The following is a 24,834-nucleotide window of genomic DNA, read 5'->3' on the forward strand; positions in this document are numbered from 1 at the left end:
CGTGTTGGCGAACCTATGGCACACGTGCCACAGGTGGCACGCAGAGCCCTTTCGTTGGGCACACATACCGTCGCCCCAGTCCTAGGCCTTCAGCTGGGTTTTATAAAACCTTTTTGCTTTAGGCCTCCGCTGCCATGTGCAAAAAAAAAAAAAGTTCAATCAATCAATCAATTTCAACTTCTTGCGGGAAAAAGAAAGATCTCACAAAGTTGGAATTGATTGATTGAACTTTTTAGTCCCACCCAGTCTGCTGTTACCACCGCAGCCGTGCCTACCCAATGGGCCACACCCACCCAGCACCCGACAATACATAAGTGGGTTTGGGGTTGCAGTTTGGGTACTCAGTCTCTAAAAGGTTCGCCATCACTGTCATAGATCATAAATCATAGTTACAATCATTAATTATAAGGCGTTGTAAGGTACAATCATAAGATGATGTTACCTTGTTTGAGTAATAAAACTTCTGCCAAAAACCAGACAAGCTCTGAGAGCACCAAGGTCTCCTCACAGAGTGACAGGCCCAAGGTTAGCCACCCAGCTTTCACATCTAAAGAGGGACTATAACTCACTATCTCCTGGTTTTTAGGCTATCACCTTAATCACTACACCAAAATGGCTCATCTAAGCAGTTCAGGTGTTGGGACCCTTACAGGTCACAGAAGAGTGGGTCATTCCACATAGAAGATGCTAAAAGACCCATCTTCACAAATTAGCCTTTTGCAAGCCACTTCAAAGAGAGTGGGACTTCAGGCTAATAAATAGACAATCTTCTTGAGAGAGTTTGCTCTCAAGCTACCTTGCTTTCATTTAGCCCACCATCATCTACCCACACAAAAAGCATTTCTGCATTCATTTTATATTGCCACAAGTGACTTCTTTTCTCTGCTGCCTTCAACCCTTCCAACTAACGATGCCAAAGTAAATCTGAAAAACAAATTGCATTTGACTCCATGTCTTCCTTAACCTGGAATCATGAAAAAGCTAACAATAAGTTAGGTAGTGAAAGAGAGAGAGAGAGAGAGAGAAGCATTGTTAAAACATTGTTAAAATTCTGAACTAATTAATCTTAACTCTACGCATCATTTGGATTGCTGGAAGCACAAATTGTATGAGGGGTGTGGGAAATGTGGGAGGGCTGCACAAGTCACATTTGTAGGGGCAGCCCAAACAGGAAGTGAATGTGTTTGGAGACAGACCCTTGAAAGGGAGGATATCTGTGGCTCCACTCATCTCAAGGGACTTTTGATGGACAACACTCCATCTATGTCAAGAGGGAGACCTTCTTTAAAACCAGGTCAATCTAGCCCAGGGGCAGGCAACCTCGGCTCTTTTATGACTCATGGACTTCAACTCCCAGAATTCCTGAAGTCCATGAGTCATAAAAGAGCCGAGGTTGCCTACCCCTGGGCTAGCCCAATATATATATATTTCTGATCACCACTGCGGGATCGTAAGAAGAGAAGGATCTTTTCTAAGCGGGCTATGCGATAAAATTGTAATTTTGAACTTATTGAACTAATTGGTATAACATAAACCCAAGTATTCACATGAAAGGCAGCTATTCTTGGTTATGCGGACTTTTTCTGAGTATTACCTTGAGTTTCCTTTTTTTAAAAAGCATATATATATTTATATATATTGGTGAAAACAGTGTAGAAAATAGTGTTTGAAAAAAACGTGCATGCTGGCAGAAATAAATGTTTGTGTATGGAGGTAAACCATATTAGAGAAATTACAGATGGATAAGATATATACAGTGGTACCTTGGTACTCAGCTGCATTGAAACTTATCGGATTTGATACTGAATGCATTTTGACATCAAATTTTTGTCCCGGTACTCATTGTTTGGTACTCAGCTCAGTCGCTTGTCGGTGTCAACTGCCTTGTGACTCACTATATTATTCGTTATGGGAAAAAATTGTTTGGTACTCATTGTTTTTGGTACTCATTGCACATTCTGGAAGCAATTAACAATGAGTACCAAGGTACCACTGTACCTTATATAGATATATAGGGTCCAACAGACCCTAAACAAATCTTCATATTTGGGCAGAAACAGAATGAAATGAACCAAATATTGGTAAAATCAGGAACTGTGATAATTCTGCTCATCTATAGATTTATTTTACATTTGTAACCTGTTTCTTTTAGCCTGAGTGTGTGAAACAGGGAATTACAGATAGTTCCCAACTTAACAACCTTTTATCTGGTGACAGTTCAAAGCTACAATGGTACTGAAAAAAGTGACTTTTGACAGTTTTTCAGACTTGTGACTGTTGGCAGCATCCCCATGATCACATAATCAAAATTTGAATGTTTGGCAACCGGCATTTTTTATAATGATTGCAGTGTCCCAGAGTCATGTGATTACCTTTTGCAACCTTCTGACAAGCAAAGTCAATTGGGAAGCCAGATTCACTAAACAACTGTGCTACTAACTTAACTGCACTGATTCACAACTGTAGCAAGAAAGGTTGAAAAATGGGGCAAAACTCACATAAGAACTGTCTCGCTTAGCAACAGAAAGTTTGGGCTCGGTTGTGGTCATAAGTTGAGGACTATCCGTACGATCTTCTACAAGCAATCAGCTATTGCCCTGCGTTATATTCATGGCACACATCTATCTCCTACATTTTTCTTTATTGGAATGCAATGTCCACCAGCTGTTATGATGTCCTTATGATCTCATTTAATGATGCAACTGGACATCTAACAAAAGTAAAAAAATCCAATGTGGAATCTACACATGCCAGATTTCAACGCTTAGTAGAGAACAGAAAGGAGAAAACATCAAGTGTTCTCTTGTTTGGATCTTGAGCTGCTTTGCAATTTGTATCAGAAAATTTCTGAGGGATTGGATCCTGTGTTAACTGATAGAAGAGGAACATTTCAACTTTTCCACCTTAAGGACCAAAATAGCTTGGGCTGTTTCTGTGTTTATACTGCATTGGAGCATATCCTAGTGGACAATCACTTAAATATGAGCCAGAGCCAGCAGTGTGCTGCAGTGCCAAAAGAGCCAACACAGACCTAGGCTGCATTAATAGAGGGAAAGAATCAAGATTCATGTGAAGTGTTAATACCACTTTATAATCCCTTGGTAAGATCATACTTGGAATATTGCATCCAGTTTTGATCACCACAACATAAAAAAGAGGTTGAGACTCTAGAAAGAATGCAAAGAAGAGCAACAAAGATAATTAGGAGATTGTAAGCTAAAATATAAGAAGAAGGGTTGCAGGAATTGGGTATATCTAGTTTAATGAAAAGAAGGACTAGGGGTGACATGATAGCAGTGTTCCAATATCTAAGGGGCTGCCACAAAGAAGAGGGAGTCAATCTATTCTCCAAAGCACCTGAAGGCAGGACAAGAAGCAATGGATGGAAACTAATCAAGGAGAGAAGCAACCTAGAATGAAGGAGAAATTTCTTGACAGTGAGAACAATTAATCAGTGGAACGACTTGCCTTCCGAAGTTGTGGGTGCTCCAACAGTGGAAGTTTTTAAGAAGAGATTGGACAACCATCTGTCTAAAATGGTATAGGGTTCCCTGCTTGAGCAGGGGATTGGACTAGATGACCTCCAAGGTCCCTTCCAATTGTTATTCTGTTATAATCCCATTGTTCAGAGTTTGTTTTCTATTCAGATATTGTATTCAATTTAAGAAAATTGTACTCTGACTCCCTCCTTTAACAACTCCTCACCATGTGTTCCCTAAGCTGCTTGCAACAAGCAACCAAGAATTGAACATATCTAAATATAAACTTGGCTTAGTTTCTACCGTGTGTAGCAACAGTCCATAATTCTCCACTGCATTATCTCCCTAAGATAGAATCTCCACCACATCATCAGTATTGGGAGCTGTTCATAAGGAGGTGGGGGCGGGAATCAGTCTTATATCTGCAACATATGTTATTAACATTTGTCTGGCTTTAGAATAAACATTTCTCTGCTGCTACATTCCTGATCATTTTTCTCTTTCTCATTTCCCCCACCCCTCTCATTTTTTGAAATCAGCACACTTCTAATTCATTTCAGAACGATGCGCTTTAATAATGCCCTTCCTTAAAACACTGGACTGAAATACAGAGAGAGAGCTGGATTTTTATTGAGACGTTATAAACTATGTGTGAAAGTGTTTTCTTCTTCCTTCCTTTAGAGAATTTTTTTAATTGATGGATTGATTGACTGATTATGTACCATCATAAAAGTCTATGGAGATTCTCAATCATCCAGGTCATGGCTACCCCAAAGGTGCTTTTCCCAAAGGGCAACTCGACTTTCTTGGGAGTTGTTTTTTCCCTTTGAAAACATTTTGCTTCTCATCCAAGACATTTCTTCAGTTCTTCAAAGGAAATGAAGAACTTTAGTTCTAAAGAAGCTTCTTGGATGAGAAGCAAAATGTTTTCAAAGAAAAAAAACCACCAAGAAATTCCAGTTGAGTTTTGGAAAAAGTACTAATTGAAGTGCCATCATAACCCTTTTTATAGATTTTTCAGTTTGTGGACTTCAACAAAATTTCAGTAGACTGTAAGATGGCAAACAATGCCCGGAGAGATTTGTTAGCTTTCTCTAAATGGAGAAGGTAGATTCTAAATGATGGCAGAAACAGAACAAACAACGCCGGAGGGGTGCCAAAATTTTTCATGGTCATGTTTTCAGTGATTCATATTTAAATAATTGTTTCATATATTTTTAAAAGCACAAATATTTAAAATCGATTGGTTCATTGGCATTAAAAAAATTCCCAGAAAATTATACAATATGCATATCTATATACATGCATCACACTGTTTCATTTCAGGGCAGGAAACATTATGCAAAGCCCAGAGAATGAGTAAGAATTAGTAAGAGGAAGAAATTAAGACATGGGACAGGAAAACAAAAAGCAAACATTAATCTAATTTACATTTATAAGTGTGTGATTATGATTCTACTTCAGCCATGCCATGCCTGAGAGGCTTCGGTTGAGATTATTGCTACAAGGATACAGGTATTCCTCAACTTACAACAGTTCATTTAATGACCGTTTGATGTTTCAAGGGCATTGGGGAAAAAGTGACAAATGACCGTTTTTCACACTTATAACCATTGCAGCATCTTCATGGTCACGTGATCAACATTCAGATGCTGGGCAACTGACTCGTATTGATGACCGTTGCAGTGTCCTGGTTCACGTAATCACCTTTTGCAAACCTTCTGACAAGCAAAATCAATGGGGAAACCCAGCTTTACTTCATGACCATGTTTACTAACTTAATAATTGCAGTGATTCATTTAACAACTCTGGCAAGAAAGGTCGTAAAATGGGGCAAAACAGAATTCTGGGGTCCATTGTGGCTGTAAGTCAAGGACTATCTGTATAAAGTATCTGGACATTTTACTCCCTCTTTCCAAATGCTATTTCCAAGTGCTTGAACTTTTTCTTTCCCTAATGGGCTCCACTCTCGGATTTCCTTTCCAGCGAGAACATGTGGGGACTTTTAGCCTTTTCTTGAAAGAGAGAATAATGCTGGGGGAACTGATACAGCTTTTTCTCTCCTCCTCCTCCTCCTCCTCCTCCTCCTCCTCCTCCTCCTCCTCCTCCTCCTCCTCCTCTTCCAGTTGGGAGAGTGAGAAGGCGAAAGAACAGCATCATTATCTGCAAGGGCTACAAAGGAGCTTTTGGGAAACCTCTGAATTGTCACCTTTTCCTCATCTTGTTCATCAGTTGTAAATTATGACAAAGTTGCCATAGACTTTTAAAGTACTGGAAAGTATGGAATCTTAAAGACTAACAAATATATTATGTTCTAGGCTTCTATATATTGCAGCCTACAGCATTCATTATTATTTACAATAACAATACTGTACATCAGACATGTCAAACACAAGGCCCGGGGGCCAGATCTGGCCCACAAAGTGGTTTCATGTGGCCCGTGAAGCCATCCTGGAAACAGTGAAGGAATGGCCCCCACTGCCTTGGCCCTGGCCCAGAGACTCTCCTTCTGCCAGAGACCCTCAGATCTATCCCACTCATGCCCAGGCCCCCATAGGCACCCTCGATGAGAACGATGTAGAGCTGGCCACGCCCACCCAGTAGGCCATACGCACTGTAGCCACGCCTACCCAGTAGGCCACGCCCACCCTGGCCATACCCACCCGGCCCCTTGAGGGCAACCGCAATGCTGATGTGGCCCTCAATGAAATTGAGTTTGACACCCCTGCTGTACATCCTTTTTGTTTATGTCTTTTCTTTTCATCTTTTCCTTAATTGGGTCCACATTGTAGACTGGAAACTAGCTTCAGTGTGTGTGTGTGTGTGTGTGTGTGTGTGTGTGTGTGTGTGTATGCATATATGTACGAATGAATGAGAGTTTGTGTGTGTGCATAGTACCAGTTCCATTATTATGAAAATAATAATTCTCAGTAACTTTAAATACTGTCATTTGATTCAAGGGGGTGGGTGGGTGTTGGGGGTTCCTGACTTTTTAACTTATTTGGAATGTAGCCAAATTTATACTTTCTCTTGCACATTTATTAAACCCATGTGTTATTCTTTGGATGTCCCCTGTATCATTTTCATGTGTGCATGCACTGTGTGATTTGATTTTTATTGGTGTTTGTACAACACTTTTGTGGTCTTGCTGATGAAAGGTACTGTATTTAGTTAGACTGGAATAGACACAGTAAATCTGACAAACCATCAGTGAGTTGTTGCTATTGAATTCCGTTGACTTAGCAAAGAGCTGCCCCTGTCTAACTGTAGCTCTGAATTCCTCCTTTGGCATTTCATTTGTTAGCAAAATGGAATTTATCATTTGCTATGTAGCATGCCCATTTTTTTTTAGTGAAATTAGAGTCCCCAATCAAGAATAATGGAAGTTTAAAAATTCCAGGAGATTTCGAGCAGATATATAATAATTAGTTTGGATTCTGGCTCACCTTTATTTAGACAAATATCTGATAGTGTGCCAATGTCAAGACATTCGATTTACACACTTGGAAAGAAAGTTGGCTTGGAGACTAATTGGGACTTGGAAGACAGCGGAAAGAACATTTGTTCTTTTTCTCTCTCACTCCCTCTTTCCTACCCTCACCTCCCACCCTTTATTCGTATCTCTAAAAAATTCTGTTTTAGATCTGATAATCTTAAATTATGCATGGACACCCCCCCTTTTGAAAATGGTCTAGAAACATCATTTAACCAAGAGCAACATGGTTGTAAGATTGATGGCTCTGTAAGAACATCATAACCATGGCAATGCTTCACTATTGGGCCCATACTCAAAGAGCTAGTTTTAAATTTGGAGGGCCTTCATAGCATGGGCCAAAGCCTGAAGGATTATTTTTTTGTCATATATATCTTCCTAAACAGATACTACATAATAATCTTCTCCAGATGATCCATTAATGGATTGCAATTGGTGGGTCATAAAGAAAAGGATTTGATACACCAGATCTGAAATGTGCTGTACTGGGAAACCTGGCTAGTATATATCGTAGGGTCTGTTCAGAGTTGCACAAAGACATACGGTATCTTCATTTCACATTCCTTTATATGTGCTTCAGCCTCTTAGTATGTTGAGTCATGATGTGATCATTTCTGTCCAGGATTTTTATCTGAATGTTGAATTAATGTTTCTGATTTACCACCTTGAAAACATCTTGAAACAGAACAGCCTAAGAATATTAGAAGTCAACACCAAACCAAAGAAAAGTTAATGAAACAATTAAAAAGTTCAGGTCAGAATAACTTTAAGGAGAAATTAAAGAAGCAATTGTAGAAGATGACCAGTCTAATCCCAAGGGAATGAATCCCTGCCCACCCACAGGAGATGTAAGTCAACCCACCTTGAATTCCTTCTTTACTCCCACTTATTTCCTTTTCACCGTTAGTAGTTCAGATTCTTATAGCGAGCTTAAGCTTGCAACTAATCTTTATATTCATTTGAACTGCCTGAATCTTCTGATTTCCCTGGTGCTTGTCAGCAATCTAATTATTATTCCAAATATGTAGAATATTAAAGCAAGCATATATTCACAATCTGTCTCAGCAGGTAGCAGCTGCTGTCTAATTTTGGGTTTTGAAGCGATGCAGATCAGATCTGGTTAGTATTTAGACGACAGACCTCTTGGGAATTCCAAATTAGTCTGAGAATTTGAAAAAGCTTTCTGAGAAAGGCAAGCAGAAAACCTTCTATACAGATGCCAAGAAATGTATTGTGGATGTATCAGTCATTCTGAAAGAAATCTTAGCTTCACCTTTATGCTTAAAATAACTAACACGGCATGTATATTTTATGAAAATTGTACATGGAGGATTGGTCACTTACGTAATACTAAATGCTGTATGCTTCATGCACTGTATGCTAATATGCAAAAAGGTATATTAAGAGAAGATGAGGAGTCATTGGTGCTTTCTGAACTTGGTTGTTTTCTTGCTGACGTTTAAACTAGGTAATATCATCACTAACACTGATGATGTTACCTAGCTTGGATAATGAAACATCTGCAAGAATTTGTAGTTTAATGAAGAGAAGGGCGAGGGGTGACGTGATAGCAGTGTTCCAATATCTCAGGGGCTGCCACAAAGAAGAGGGAGTTAAGCTATTCTCCAAAGCACCTGAAGGCAGGACAAGAAGCAACGGATGGAAACTAGTCAAGGAGAGAAGCAACCTGGAACTAAGGAGAAACTTCCTGACAGTTAGAACAATTAACCAGTGGAACAACCTGCCTCCAGAGGTGGTGAATGCTCCAACACTGGAAGTTTTTAAGAGGAGAATGGACAGCCATTTGCCTGAAATGGTATAAGGTTTCCTGCCTGAGCAGTGGGGTTGGACTAGATGACCTCCATGGTCCCTTCCAACTTCTTCTTCTTCTTTTTATTATTATTATTATTATTATTATTATTATTATTATTATTATTATTATTATTATTATTATTATTATTATTATTTCAACCCTGAGCTACAAATATTCTTCTTTATTGGTGAGAGAAGGTGCATACAAAAAGTTATCTGTTAAAACAGAAACTTTCGTGTACAATATGAAAATTTCCAGCATCCTAGCTGCTAGTAGGAAAATCTATTTTCTTTAAAGTATATTGAAATAGAAGGACACAGCTCTGCTGAATTATGAAAAATAGAATCCATTTATGGCTTTGGTTGCTAATATTTTTATGATACATCTGGTATTTTGATATCATTGGAAGAAGCACCACTAAAAGAGAAAAAAATAAATTCATCAATTTTTACTGGCTAGATTGCGCTAAACACACAGCAGCTAGTACTTAATAGTACATTTAAATGAATGCCATCTTTAGTTACATATTTGTATAGCTAAGAATGGGAAATATTCTTCAGGGTTAAGATATTTTGTCCATGGAATGTAAATATCATACATTACATGTGATAAAAGTTAGGGATAGGCAAGGGACAGATTCCTTTCTTATCCAAATCTAAATCTATGATTTGTAAATACAGATTCCCAGTTGGGTTTCTGGCAATATTCCTCTACTGAAGCTTCTCAACAAAGCCCACTGAAGTGTGCCAGTGTGCTACTCAGCTGCTTTATCATCCAAACCACTATTGCCTCTTCGATAGTTTTTTATCTATTTCATTTTTAATGTGTATAAACTTCCATTGTGTTTATTTTGGAATTATAGAATCCTGAAGTTGAAGGGGTGATTTAGGCCATCACATTCAACCTTTGACTCAGTGCAGGAAATCAGATTAAAGCTTTCCAGACAAATGGAAATGTATCCTTCATTTGAAGACAGCCAGTGAAAGGGAGCCACTATCTCTCTGCATAATTAGTCCCACTGTCAAACTGCTCTTACTTTTAGAAAAGTTTTATTTTCCCCCTAATCTTCAACTGAAATTTGCTTTCCTGTAACTTAAATCCATGACTCCATGGGTACCACCTGTGGTACATTGGCACCTGGTGGGTGATACGCGACCATCCTAGAAAAGTGGTAGCAGGGGAGGGGAATGAGCTGAACCGGTGGCAGCACCGCACAAGCCTGAGCGAGAGATGGCTGGAGCTGCAGGGCTGTCAGGGCTCAGCGGAAGCACCAGGATCAGCGCCAGGCTTCAGCTGGAGCTCAGCGCTGATCCCGGGGCTTCTGCTGAGCCCAGAAGAAGTGCCGATCAGCTGGAATGTTGCAGCATCTCCAGGGTCTTGTGATTTACATTCACATGCTTGGCAACTGATTCATATTTATGATGGTCGCAGTGTCCCAGGGTCATGTGAAGTGACCAAAACCTGCTGCAACCACCCAGCAGACGGGGGGTGGTGGGATAAAAACCAAACACCCCCCACCCCACCCCCGCTGCCAATCCTCAACAGAAATGCTCACAACAATGAAAACCTTGGACAGGAGGAAGAGCGCCGCCAGGTGGGCAGGCAGGTGTCTTGCTCGGCGGTGGCTTGGGGGGCACTTTTTCCAGTGCCATTGTAACTTCAAACCAGTCACTAAGTAAACTGTTGTAAGTCGAGGACTACCTGTACTTCCTCACTTTTTTCCTTTTTTTTTTTTTTTGGTCATCAAGTTTTTGACACCTTGCTAGGCGACTGGTGGTACTCGGATGTTGCCATGTCCTAAAAGTGGTACAATGGGTGAAAAGGTTGAAAAGCCCTGCCCTAGTCATTCTTTCTCATAGCTAAACATGTCCAGATTTTTTTCAGCTTTTTTTCATAGGCCCTTCATAATCTCCCATCATCTTTGTTGCCCTTCTTTGAATCTCTTCCGATTTCACTGGGATTTCTTAAGACATTTTCAGCCCAGTTGTGGAGCATATCAAGACTACTCTGATTTTTATTTTGCCTAACAACAGGCAGTACACTTATTATTTATTTATTTATTTGTTTGTTTGATTTATATACCGCCCTTCTCCCGAAGGACTCAGGGCGGTGTACAGGGCAACAAAAATAAGAATACAGGATACAAGATTTAAAGTTAAATGATTGTGCCCAATGTAGTAGGTTAGTTATTATGTTAATGATTTATGCCGAGATCTTTAGTCTTTAGGGTAAATAAATAACTAGCATGCTACTGTGGTAAAGAATGGTGAAAAATATTATTAGATCGTATCTCATGATACCCTTTCCTTTATGGAATACTAGATCAGATTTTAGATTAATGGGAGGAAAACACTTTTGGATGTGACATGCTGACGTATTTGTTAATCTATTATTTGGAACTTTGGTTCAATTTTTACTTAGAGCGTTTCAAAGAATATAATTTTTAACTCTCTTTTCCCTTCCCTTCCCTTCCTTTTCTTTTGGTATGGGTGAATTATTACTTAACTCCTACCAGCTTCTGGGTTATTTGCAAACACAGATGGTTATTATTTATCCATATAAGGTTTTGGCAAAGAGACAAAGGCCTCAGTAAGAACTGTTGATGCTTGGATAAAATAAATAAGCATGTTTGTGACTTACTGGTTCACCGGATAATCATGAATTTACGCAGAAATATATTTAAGCTTTTTAAGACTGCAGTCCCCAACCTTTCTGGGTCCGCAGTCTGGCAATAGCTGTGGCGGGTGGCAGTGGTGGCAGAGAGAGGGGAGGAGATGGTTTTGCATGCAAAAATGGAGCTTTGCAGGCTTGCCCGCCATTTGTGTAGCCTGGTTCCCAACGGGCCAGAGACCAGTAGTGGTCCATGGACCAGGGGTTTGGGGAGCCCTGTTTTAAGACACTTTAGCTAAAATTCCGCAAGATCAAAGCAATTACATGCATCCAGATTTGTAAATCTATATGAACATATCTATTTGTATTGCTTTTTAATTATAGATGTGCCATTCAAGTTACCAATAGAGTAATAGTAATAAAAACTACTAATTTCAGCTGGTAAAGACAATAATACAGCTTTTTGGAGGCACAGCCAACTGACTTTGTCTGGGTCCAGAAGCCAAGCAGAACTGGGTCTGATTAAATCTGGACCAGAAACCTCCAGGAAATATGAATCTATAAGTTACATTGAACATAGAAATAGTATGTGTTTGAGTCATTGTGTGTGAGTTGGACAGCTACATTAATGTGTTTAATTAATTAACATACTTTGCCAGAGGAATGGATGAGCTATTAAGGGAGGAAAATGGCATCTAAAAATTGATGGCAGGTCTTCCAGGTACATCAGGTCAAGAAACTGCAATCATTCGATTAATACGACATTATTGTTGTAGGGCATAATAACAGAATCATGAAGGCTCGCCAAAGTTTCTTTCTGACCCACCTTATACCATACAGAATCTAGACAGAGTGTCTATGGCAGGGGTAGGCAACCTTGGCTCTTTTATGACTCGTGGACTTCAACTCCCAGAATTCAGGAATTCTGGCTCAGGAATTCTGGGAGTTGAAGTCCACAAGTCATAAAAGAGCCAAGGTTGCCTACCCCTGGTCTATGGGGATTCTCAGTCATCCAGGTCAGAGTTATCTCAAATGTGCTTTTCTTTTTCAGGAAGAAGAAGACACATTGCTTCTCATCCAAGAAGCTTCATTAGTTGCGACTGGATGGGGTGGGGGGGGGATGTTAATGGAAAGAAGACCATCCCATCTCAACTGTCAGTACTTATCCTTCCCTCCCTCCACAATCCAGTCACAACTGATGAAGCTTCTTAGAGGAGAAATGAAACATCTTCTTCCTCAAAAAACAGTCCAGTTGCCAGAAAGCACCTTTGAGACAATGCAGGCACGATTGAGTTTCTTTCTCACACTTTTTCCACAACTGTTGTTGTTTTTCCTTATCTTATGATTTATGACTGTATCTTATGATTTATGATCTATGACATCATTTTGTTGTTTGTATGTACACTGAGAGCCTATGCACCAGAGACAAATTCCTTGTATGTCCAATCATACTTGGCCAATAAAGAATTCTGTTCTGTTCTGTTCTGTTCTGTTCTGTTCTGTTCTATTCTCCTATCCCAGGGGTAGGCAACCTCGGCTTTTTTATGACTCATGGACTTCAACTCCCAGAATTCCTGAGCCAGCCAAGCTGGCTCAGGAATTCTGGGAGTTGAAGTCCATGAGTCATAAAAGAGCCGAGGTTGCCTACCCCTGTCCTATCCTATTCAACAGTTTTACTTTCCTTTGTCATAGTTGTACCTCTACACTGGAAAATTGGGAAATCACCCAGAAGATTTTAAACTATTGCTAAAAATGATACATACATAACCGTAGAGATAGTAGAAGTCAAATTCAACTTTGAATTTGATGTTTATTCCAATCCATCTCTTCTGGTCCCCAGGGCAATGACTAGCCAGTTGTTTGATTGTGTACTGGTTGGTAAGCCTATTGTCTATTAGCTACTACTTTAAGTTCAAGATGTTGCCTATTATTTGAAGACTTACAGTTCCAGAAATAACACTGTAATGTAGCAGCAGAACTCAATTCCTGGTGAAGTGGATTATTTGCAGTGACATTTTCTTGACAAAGCTTGCTGTCAGGCAAGAAGAGGCAAGCAAGAGTGGCTTTATTTCACCAAATTATACAATTACACTTTCAAAATGACAGGCTAGCAGGCTGGTTACGGTTTTTCCCAAACATCAAGCAATGCATTTTTGGGATGGTAGTCTTAAGCAACTGTAAATTTAAGTTATCTTGTCTTTAAGTATATTGCTAAGATGTTTTAAATACCCAACAGAAATTTAACATAGGCAAATGACATGTTGGGAAACACATATATCACCTAGGCACATTTATCAAGGAAATGTGAACTAACATTCCCCATGTTAGTTCACATTTCCTTGATAAATGTGCCTAGGTGATATATGTGTTTCCCAACATGTCATTTGCCTATGTTAAATTTCTGTTGGGTATTTAAAACATCTTAGCAATATACTTAAAGACAAGATAACTTAAATTTACAGTTGCTTAAGACTACCATCCCAAAAATGCATTGCTTGATGTTTGGGAAAAACCGTAACCAGCCTGCTAGCCTGTCATTTTGAAAGTGTAATTGTATAATTTGGTGAAATAAAGCCACTCTTGCTTGCCTCTTCTTGCCTGACAGCAAGCTTTGTCAAGAAAATGTCACTGCAAATAATCCACTTCACCACCAGTCATTTTGATAAACTGCTTGTGGAAACATGATTGGCAGTGAGAATGCCAGGGGTCATGTCAGACCTTGCAATTTAGAATTACGCTGGTTATTTAACTTCAAGGCACTCCTAGATTATCTTCCTTGTTGCTCTTGAAATGTGACCTCTCTTGACGCAATCAAACTAAGCCTTCAAGAGTTCAAGAATGAGGAAAAGCTCCTGCCCCTGGGTCCAAAATATAGACTTCTTCTAACCAGGAGAATAATGGGATTTATGTGCAGTTTGCTGCTAAAAAAAATAGGCATTGGTCACCTTTACTTTTGAAGTTTGTATGGAAATAGCAGCTTTTGCAAATGTTTTTTGCTTGGGGTTCTGGGAGTTTACACCATTTTTATAAATGTTTGGCTTAATTTTAATGGGTGTTTTAAAACTCACAGCCAGTGTTTGTTTGTTTTTTTAAAAAAAATCTAAACTGCCTTTTGAAAGGATGGTTTCCTGGTGCTGCTTCCAAAACATTTTAAAAATGCAATTTAAAATTTTTAACTTAAAATATCAACGTACATATAAGTGCTCATAATTCCTGAATACCAAGACAACAGAAATGAAATTAGTATTAAAAATTCTGTTAGAGGATAATTGGTTTTGTTAACTATCTTAATTAAATATTAAATGCCCAGAAAGCTAGAAATATCTGACTTTCCAGGAATGCAAAGAATGCAAAGAAGGACAGCTCTTGCTGCATTTCAGGATTGGAGAAGCATTATCAGGAAAACCCTTAGGATTTGGGTAAGAAATGCCTTAAGGCACTTCTTCCAGTTTGGTGCTCCTAAACCATGGTAGATTAATGTTGTAAGAGTTGGGTGAGGAATCCAACTTAGGTAAATAGGTTTCATCTCTTACCTCTCCCAGCCAGGTATGGTAATTTCATAACTCCTGGCCAGAAGGGTGAAGAAGGACAAAACATCTACAACACATCTACAACAGAGAAACCAATCAAGGCGATCTTCCTGTTTCGTGTGGAGTAATGCAAAATAGGATTTCAGATTATATGAACAATTCTAATGTTCATATATAGGTCACTGCACAGCAGCAGCTCAGATTTGCTTACATTCCAGACAGTAAGCAAGATGCTCTTCTGATAATGAAAAAAAAGCTCTCCACTTTACACTACACTGTGTAGAGTTGGAGGTGGTGGGGATTTAGGTGGCCTTCCTGAGTCCCTTTGAACTGTTTTCCTCCTTCCTTTGTTTTTTTAGAAGATAAAACTTTACAGATGCATTTTAAAAGGCCGGCTAATGAGGACCAGTGTTTGCAAAACAAGGAAAACCTTTCCTCGACCCCTACTACCTCACCGTTTTCAGACAGCCTAACTTCATTAAGAAGGATTTGTACTCCAGCTTAATCTTTGAAACTGTAGAATATGCGTGGCAGAGTGGTGGGTGTTGTACATACTTTGGATCTTTTCTTGTTGATTTCTAAAGGTCACATCTTACAGCTGAGAGCTGTTAGTCTGCTGCCCCTTTTTTTAAATAGCTTTGCTGATTTTTTTTTCTCCTGAATTGCTGGTGCTGGGGAGATGGTGGGATTGGGGAGGATTTTAACTGAGACTTGTGCTTAATTATACATATGCTCTTACCCCAGACACCATGCTAAAAATGGAGTCAGTTGTGGTAACCCATGTGCTCGTTCTAGAAAATTTGGTGCTTGGTGGGTGCTTTAAGAAACACAATAAGCAAAATAAACTGTTTTTGTATATAAATAAAATTCCCAAATCCACAATCAGGTAAATATCTTTATGCATAAAATTATGGGTAATGTGGGGGAAAAAAGGATACTCCTGATACAGCTCCTGGAATTGACACTGTAGGATCATTTTAAGGAACGATTCTGGCCCCGTTTGAAAGCACTTGGCAAAAATGTCCCCTTTTAGTCTTTTTGGAAAGTTCTCTGTGTGCGCATTTTGGAGAATTAATAGAACACATTTGGGCCAGCTGTACTTCCATTTTAAATATATTACTTCAAAATCTCATAGAACATCCATTAATTTGTGGCAAGGCTTAAAACTCCTTTAACCTGAGACCACCTCATGGTGACTTCACATCTGTGTAGCTTTCTTGGCAAGAGTAAAGAAGATTTTTGCCCCTGCCTTCTTCCAGTTCATTTGGTGGGAAAATTACAAATTACAATAGGATCCGTTCACCCATTAGCAATATCCTTACTCTTGGATCTGTGTATGGATAAAAAAATGTCAGCTGAATAAGTCATACTTTGCTTTCAACTGACAGGCAAAGTAAGGTGAGATCAGGTGAGGTCAAGACTGGCCAAAACCAACAAGGGAGCGGATGCTGTTGAACGGATGGAGGCAGGAGAAGAAGGAATTGGAGGACAAAGCTCAGATGGTTCACAGTTGATCCCACAGCATGTTAGTAGTGGTGCAAATACAATCAAAGCATGTGGACTTAGAACCCATCTAATTCTATGAAACCTGATTCTGGTCCTCCTTTTTCTTAGTGAAGGACAAGATTACGTAGTGAATATAGGCATGACCACCTAAACTGCAAAATTCAGATATCTCTAGGTCAGGGGTGTTAAACTGCCGGCCCGTGGGCCAGATGCGTCATGCCAAAACCGCGCCCACCCATTGCTGGCAATGGAAAAAAAGTCGAGATATGTTGCGATACATCACGTGATGTTGTGAGTTTGACACCCCTGCTCTAGGTGGTGACAAAGAGCACTTGCTGCCATCTAGTGGTTGTTCAGAGTATTGCAATCCCACCATGGCATGCCTAAGAGAGAAGGCATATAAACGGGACACTTGATGTAATGGGCTGTGAGAATAACCTTGAAGAACAGGAAGAAGAGCCACAACCACATCAATGGTCGTGTAAAAGAAATCTAAATCCAAAGTAGAAATTTAATTTGAGAAAACATCTCAGGCATGAGTTTTAAATATATGCATGGCTGTATTTTGAAGGGATGAAGAGGAGAAAGGGTGATAGAAGGAAGAACTTTGAGTGACTTTGAGTCTCCTGTGAAGGCAGACTTTTCCATATTCAGACTGGTGGGCATCTGAGACCCACATCCCTTCCCTTTCCCCTGCCTGCCCTTCATAGCCACAGCCACACTTGGCATCTGAGCTTTCTTACCAAGAGCAACCCTATTGGAGAGGTCTGCCTTAGGGCCCAGAGGTCTCCACTATACCTCTGCCTCTAAGCTTGCTTAGTATCCTCAGATACATTGGAAGATGTATAGCATAGTCCAGGGGTAGGCAACCTCGGCTCCTTTATGACTCATGGACTTCAACTCCCAGAATTCCTGAGTCAGCTATGCTGACTCAGGAATTCTGGGAGTTGGAGTCCATGAGTCATAAAAGAGCCGAGGTTGCCTACCCCTGGCCTAGTCACTTATATTGAAGTACAGTTTACATCCAAGTTTTCTGCAAGTGAGGAAGGGTGGGAACACCACCCTATCCCATATCTGGATAGGGATGGACCGATGCAAAGTTTCCCAAGCTCTCTCAAAGCCACCAGTTATTCCAAGAGTAGTAAGTTTAAAAGGATTCATTCTTTCTCATCCCATGACTTTCCTTACAGCTCCTGGTCACTGCTGTTGGTCTAATTAACGATCAACAAAAGCTGGTCAAATCTTTCTGAATTGTTTGTGGACAATCCATTCTTGGTTTAAAATTTCTTTGCAGACTTGTTAAAGTACTTTTCTTTTGTTTGTTTCTTAGAACAACACAACTCCAAATGGCTCTAAGGTAATAATAAAAAGCAATACTTAGGAACTGGTAAAGTGGCCATTCTTGTTTTGGGGAAATTCGCAAGTAGGACTTGAAGATATATTAAATAGACTTTGATGGTATCTTTTTTCCCAAACCTGCAAGTTAGTTATGAGGATACTAATCATTATATGTAGCATCTATAGACAGACCCATTGCCCTCTGGGAATTCCCCTTCTTTTTTAAATAAGGGGCATAGCACCTTTTGCACTTTAATTATGTTCTGTGTGTAGTCTCATTCTTTTTTGCATCTGTTGACTCATTCAGCCTCATTGAAGGTCTTTCATTGTTAAGACAACAGGAGAAATAATTGTCCCACTCATTTTAATGTTGAGTCTACATTTTACCATTTAAGAAGCCAAAAGAAGGTGAGTCAGACCTTATTTCAGCATCCGATCTTTCTAAACACATCTGCAAAACATTCTAGAAACCAAACCTCCACAAGCTTAAACCTTGCTTCTGGTTGTGTAGGTTTGTGTAGGAGTCAAGCCAAATTCTTGCCTATCTGTAGTGACAGACTTAAAGGCATCCAGTCAGCTTCATGACTGAATAGAGATTTGATTGTATATAGTTCTATATCCTCCACTCCTCCTGCTGATCCTAGCCCAAGTGCTTTTGAATAGGTTTGCATAGAATTCTGTGGTTAATTAATAACAGCTTTTCAGAGGTCCACATTCTCTCTCTCTCTCTCTCTCTCTCTCTCTCTCTCTCCTGTTTTGACTCCTACAGTTCAGCCTGTGTTCTGCCCCATTTTTGTTTGATGATCAAAATAGTCTGCATTTTGAAGAAAAAATGGAGTAATATCATGCTTTCTCAGGCACATGAGTCCATTTGTGAATTGTCTTGCTGCTCCTCTGTCTTTTAAATAAATCAATGAGAAATAGTGTCTGCATTCAAGAAGCATGCCAGAATCAATAGTATATTTGTATACTAAGTATAAGGGACGCGGTGGCTCAGTGGGTTAGGACACTGAGCTTGTCGATCAGAAGGTCGGCAGTTTGGCGGATTGAATCCCGAGTGCCGCGTAACAGTGAACGCCTGTTACTCGTCCCAGCTTCTGCCAACCTAGCAGTTTGAAAGCACATAAAAATGCAAGTAGAAAAATAGGGACCACTACGGTGGGAAGGTAACAGCATTCCATGCACCTTTGGCGTCTAGTCATGCCGGCCACATGACCACAGAGACGTCCTCGGACAAGCGCTGGCTCTTCAGCTTTGAAACGGAGATGAGCACCGGCCCCTAGAGTTGGAAACGACTAGCACGCATGTGCAGGGGGAACCTTTACCTTTACCTTTATACTAAGTATACTAAAGACAACTTCTGGGCTCTGAGATCACTTTATTTTTATCATTGTTGTATCCTTTGTTTCTAGGGACTGTGGGTCCTTTCTGGGGAAAATGATAAAAAGTCTGAGATTAGTATCTCTGTCTGTCTGTCTGTCTGTCTGTCTGTCTGTCTGTCTGTCTGTCTGTCTATCTATCTATCTATCTATCTATCTATCCATCCATCCATCCATCCATCCATCCATCTATCTATCTATCTATCTATCTATCTATCTATCTATCTATCTATCTATCGTCTGTCTTATCTACCTGTTTTATCTATCTATATCTACTTACCTACCTACTACAAATCTATTTTGGTTATTTCTTCAGGGACCTGTATACAAGTTACAAAGACAGGATAGGAGTACCATCTTCAGGAGAATCCCAAATTTGCCAAAGGAGAAATATACGAGGCCATAAAAAGCAGGGGAACCTCAAAATCAGCCAGAGATGTCTAGACAAGTATACCCAATGATCACATAATATTGAAGGGAACTGGAAATTAAAGACGTCTAGGAAGGGAATTAAATGGATGCTGTTTAGAGACATACAGTATAGCTGAAGCAGGATATAAGGTTTGTTTTTTCTCCTTCCATTCAATCATGTCCAATTTTTGGAGATTGACTGGATAAGTCCCTGCAGTTTTCTTGGCAGGTTTTTCAGAAGTGGTTTGCTATTACATCCTTCCTAGGGCCAATAGAAAGTGACTGGCCCAAGGAAAATCATCTAGGTGGTCTTCATATTTCTAGCCTGATGCCTACCATTGGAATGGGATAACTCGCCACAGCCGACTTGCCACAGCCGACTTGCCATGGCTGACTTGCCACGGGACAATTCACAGCCAACTCGCTGCAGGAAATTTAATACGGGATAACTCAAGAGAGGGACAGGAAGGTCAAGTTACTACATGTTCCCCCCCCCCAGCATTGAGAACTTGAGAAGGATTCAAATCTAAAGCAAGATGAGACCTATTGCAATTCAGTGTCCCTCTCTTGAGTTATCCCACATTGAATTGTCCCACGGCTAGTTGTCCTATGGTAAGTTGACCATGGCAAGTTGTTTTGCGGCGAGTTGGCTGTGGCGAGTCCACCGGGGGCATTGGCCAGGGCAAGTCAGACAGGGTGGGTTGTCCTAAACCCTTTAACCACTACACCAAACTGACTCTCCATATAAGAATTAACAATAAAACAACCTTTCTTCTCTATCCTTTTTTCTTGCTTTCTCAACTATATAGATTTAATAAAGCAATGAGTATAGCGTGCTCTCAACGTTAATTCAGAAGAAAATGCATACCATGCCTATCAGTTTTGAAATGGTGCATAAAAATATATAATTTCAAAGGTTGCTATGCCCCACAGACCACTGCTCAGAGATATGCCAGGCAAAATAGAAATTGGCAAATGAAACCACTTGCTTTGGATTGCAGATTATTAGAAACAGATGGACTCCCTTCTCACTCTCCTGGAACATGCTCCTATCTCGAGCTAGTTGCAAACTCTCAGATCTTTTAGAATCTTGCTCAAGAAAAGCAAGATCACATGTTATGTTCAATAATCCCCACGGGAGTTAGACTATGCTGTTAATCTCTTCTGTTTTATGTTCTGCTTTCTTTAAATTATGGACATTCAATGATAACATTGACTTTTTCTGACACTGGTTTTTTTTCCCCATTTAGCCAGATTTCTATTATCTTTCATCATGTTCAGGAGATTTTATTAGGCTTTCCTACAAAAGGAAGGGTTTGAGCATCTATTGAAATGTAGAACTATTTGTACATTGAGGCCTTGGGCAGCTTCCATAGTTACAGAGTTCAGGGCTCTCCGAACAATTGTATTTGGTGGCATGGCAGTTGGGGCAGGGCTAGTATTAGGGTTTAGCTGTCCAATTTGCTATGTATTGTCCTTATTTTATTTATTTTTATCCTTCCATTTTTAGTTTTATAAATAACTTAAGGTGGAACAATGCTTTATTGCAGGAGTCTTCAAACTTGGCCCTTTTATGACTTGTGGACTTCAACTCCCAGAATTCCTCAGCCAGGCACGCATGACCTGCATGGCCTGCATGGCCAAATTAAGTTCCAAGAGACCAAGTGGGTCCGAGAAGCCTGATGGGGCATTTTAACTCACATTATTAACCTTAGAACCAAAATTGACTATGCTCCCGTATGTTCTACATAGTAGCATAAATGGTGTTCCTATACAGGTGGTCCTCAACTTACAACAGTTCATTTAGTGATTGTTCAAAGTTATAACAGCACTGAAAAAGTTACTTATGACCGTTTTTCACGTTACAACCGTTGGTCAAGTGATCAAAATTTGGATGGTTGGCAACTGGTTCCTTTTTTATGACGGCTGCAGTGTCCTGAGTTTTCACGTGAACAGTTTTTCCAACCTTCTCACTGGCAAAGTCAATGGGGAAGCCAGGTTCACTTTAACAACCGTGTGACTAACTTAACAACCGCAATCATTCACTTAACAACCGTGGCAAGAAAGGTCATAAAATAGGGCAAAATTCTCACTTAGCAACAAAAACGTTGGGCTCAGTTGTGGTCATAAGTTGAGAACTGCCTGTATAAAAGAAGCTCTGCCCCAAATCTTCACAAATTCCTGCTTGAAATCTTGACTTCAGTTAACAGGCTGACGATTCCACTGATCTGCCTTAACAGATCACGTAATTTCCCAGGCCAGGCAACGGCAGACAGATTACCCTCCTAGGCCTTTGGACAACTGCACTTTCAGTACAACCGCTTGCTATATGAACTACGTTTATACTGTAAATGTCATAAATCTAGCAACTCACAATCATTAGAGGAAATGCATAAACATTTTCAGGCACATTTTTTTTTAGTACCAATGGTATGTATACCTTTCTTTTTCAGCCAGGATTCATATTTTTAATGCTCCATCTGAGAATCATACTTTTCTTAGGGTCAAAAAGTAAAATAATAGTAGCAGGCTGTTTCCAGAGTTATTCGTTCTGTTAGCTCCAGCAGCAACCACAGGATTTCTCTTTTCCTCAGTGTGACCACACATTTCTGGGACTCCTTTTGTGACTAGCGCTGCTTCCCACCATACTTGATGTGTTGTTTTGCACTGGAGTTTTATCCCAGGGAGCACTCAGTAATGGATCATTGCTATTTACCTATGAAAAGGTCTGCGATTGTTAAGATTATATTACTACTAGTTAAACTTGTCGCTTTGAGCTGCTTTGGATAACAAGATAGGCAGCGTGTAAATTTAATAAATATTTTTTTTAAAAAAAAATCTGCAGTTGGCCAGAAAAACACATTCAAATAATGCTCATTTATCATAACACCACAAAATAGGAGAAAAAGAGAATGAGTGGGTGATAGAAGATCTGCTGTTTTTGGCCTTGAGCTCATCGTAATTTGTATTCATTTTTATGCATTGAGAAAGAAGCAAATGGGAAATGCTTACTATATTGATGGAAAACAGTGCTTGTTGGGATAGTCCACTGTTGATGTTGTAGACCAGTGTTTTATCTTTTTGTGTTTTTCTGATACTGTTGTTAGCTGCCCAAGGTTATGGTATATAAGATGGGTGATTCTGTAAGTTTCACAAATAAATAAATGCTAATGCCTTGGAAGACATAAATAATATTCAAAGTAATCTCAAATATTAAAAAAAAACTGGCCAGGGAATGCCAGATTAAAATGAACAGAGATAAAGGCAGTTATTCATTTATGTAAAATAAATCAAATACATCAGTCTAAGATAAGCCATACCTACTTCTTAGCACTATACTACATCTGAAAGCGATTTTGGAGTTACAACCGATCATAAGCTATGAATCACTAGTGTAATGTAACTGCAAAAAGAGCAAATGAAATTTTAGTCTGGGTCATAACTTTCCAATAATGAAAATACTTCCAGTCTGTGTATAGTTCTGGCCATCATATTTTAACTAGAATTCAGATCAAGTAAAAATGATTCAAAGGATAGTGAAGAAGAGCAGGGTGACGGAAGTTAAGGAGAACATCTATCTCCAGTCTACAACACAGCCCTTTCAACAGTTCCAAGAAGGCTCCACACCCATTTGCACTACTCAGGTGACCCTGAGGACACAGATAAGCCTCCAGGTGGCCTCAACCACTCACCAAAAGAATGCAAAATCCTTTCCTCCCCCACCATCCAGTCAGAGCTAAAGAAGCTTCTTGAATGAGAAGCAAAATACCTTCAAAGAAAAAACAAGTCCACTTGCCTCGTGAAAAAAGCACCTTTGGGACAACCATGACCTAGATGACTGAGAATCTCCATAGACATTAAGAAGAATAGAAAACTGGGGAGGGAGACTCTAATAAGAGCCTTGGTGGAGCAGTGGGCCAATGCCTCCTTAAGTAACACCAGCTGCCTGCAATTAGTGCAGGTTCGAGTCCCACCAGGCTCAAGGTTGACTCAGCCTTCCATCCTTCCGAGGTAGGTAAAATGAGGACCCAGATTGTTGGGGGCAATTAAGCTGACTTTGTAATAATGCCACTTGGGGTGTGTGTGAAAGCCCTAATAAGCAGGCATATACATAGAATGAAGGCTACTGCTAAGCTTGTAAGCCACCCTGAGTCTTCGGAGAAGGGCGGGATATAAATGGAATTTTAAAAAAATAATAATAATTGTGCTCTTCAAGTACAGATAGTCCTTGACTTAGTGACCATTCAAAGTTACGGCGCTGAAAAAAGTGATAGGACTTTTTCATACCTACAACCATATGATCAAAATTTGGATGCTTGGCAACTGATTCATATTTGTGACAGTTGCCTTGACACTGGGGCATGCAAACAGCTTTTGTGAACTTCTGACAGACAAAGTCAAGGGGGAAGCCAGATTCACTTCACAACTGTATTACTAACTTAACAACTACAATGATTCACTTCACAACTGTGGCAAGAAAGGTTGTAGAATGGGGCAAAACTGACTTAATAAATGTCTCACTTAGAAACATAAATTTTGGGCTCAATTGTGGTCGTACGTCGAGGACTACCTGTACATGAAAGATACTTGTATACACATAAAAGGACTATGATTTGCTCTTTGTGATCACAGATTGAAGAACTTAGGACAGTAGACTCATTAGGTGTAAGTTTGTAGAATTAGGGCAAGTGGAAATTTTGAGGAATTTTTATGACACCTTCCAGTCCTTTCATTTTATGTGAAGAATAGGATTCTTAATTTACTGATTCCATCACCAACCCCGCCCCCCCCCCTTATTTTTTGTCTTCCAGGAAAAAGTGCTGTAAAGGTTATAAGTTTGTTCTTGGACAATGCATTCCCGAAGGTATGTAATTAAATGTTTCTTTATCACGTTTATCCCTTCCATGGCTCTATCTTCCCTTGCTAAAGAATAAAAATAAGATTGAATATTTATTTGATAGGCATGGTGATGAACCAGAATTCCCTGTGATGTCTCCCAGCTTTATATTATTCAAACGTGGAAGAATTTGGTCCGCTTTCGCGATATCTTAATTTGTTTATCAAAAAACCTTTTAGAAAAGCAGGGCGGGGGTAGTCATAGCTAACACTGAAGTCATAAAGACTGTATAGTGAGAGATGACATGTGGAAGGAAATGACAAATTCAATTTAGGCCCTCTCCCAATTCTGAAGATACTGAATCCAGCTGGACGTAAATCTGTACGCACCATATTTCTTTCCTTAACTCAGACCCTTCCACACACAGGACCCCCAGCC

General features: G+C 39.8%; 1 protein-coding gene across 2 annotated transcripts in view; it reads left to right on the forward strand.

Annotated features, from left to right (window-relative positions):
- The window catches only part of CCBE1 (collagen and calcium binding EGF domains 1), a 158,620-nt gene that overhangs the window by 103,108 nt on the left and 30,678 nt on the right, over positions 1-24,834 (forward strand). For both annotated transcript variants that reach the window (XM_083354806.1, XM_083354807.1), the window contains exon 3: positions 24,371-24,423. In XM_083354806.1, the coding sequence (XP_083210932.1) occupies positions 24,371-24,423 (53 nt within the window). The remainder of the gene's footprint in view (positions 1-24,370; positions 24,424-24,834) is intronic.

This window comes from Vipera ursinii (genome assembly GCF_947247035.1).
Source record: "Vipera ursinii genome assembly, chromosome: 2".
Lineage (NCBI taxonomy): Eukaryota > Metazoa > Chordata > Lepidosauria > Squamata > Viperidae > Vipera > Vipera ursinii.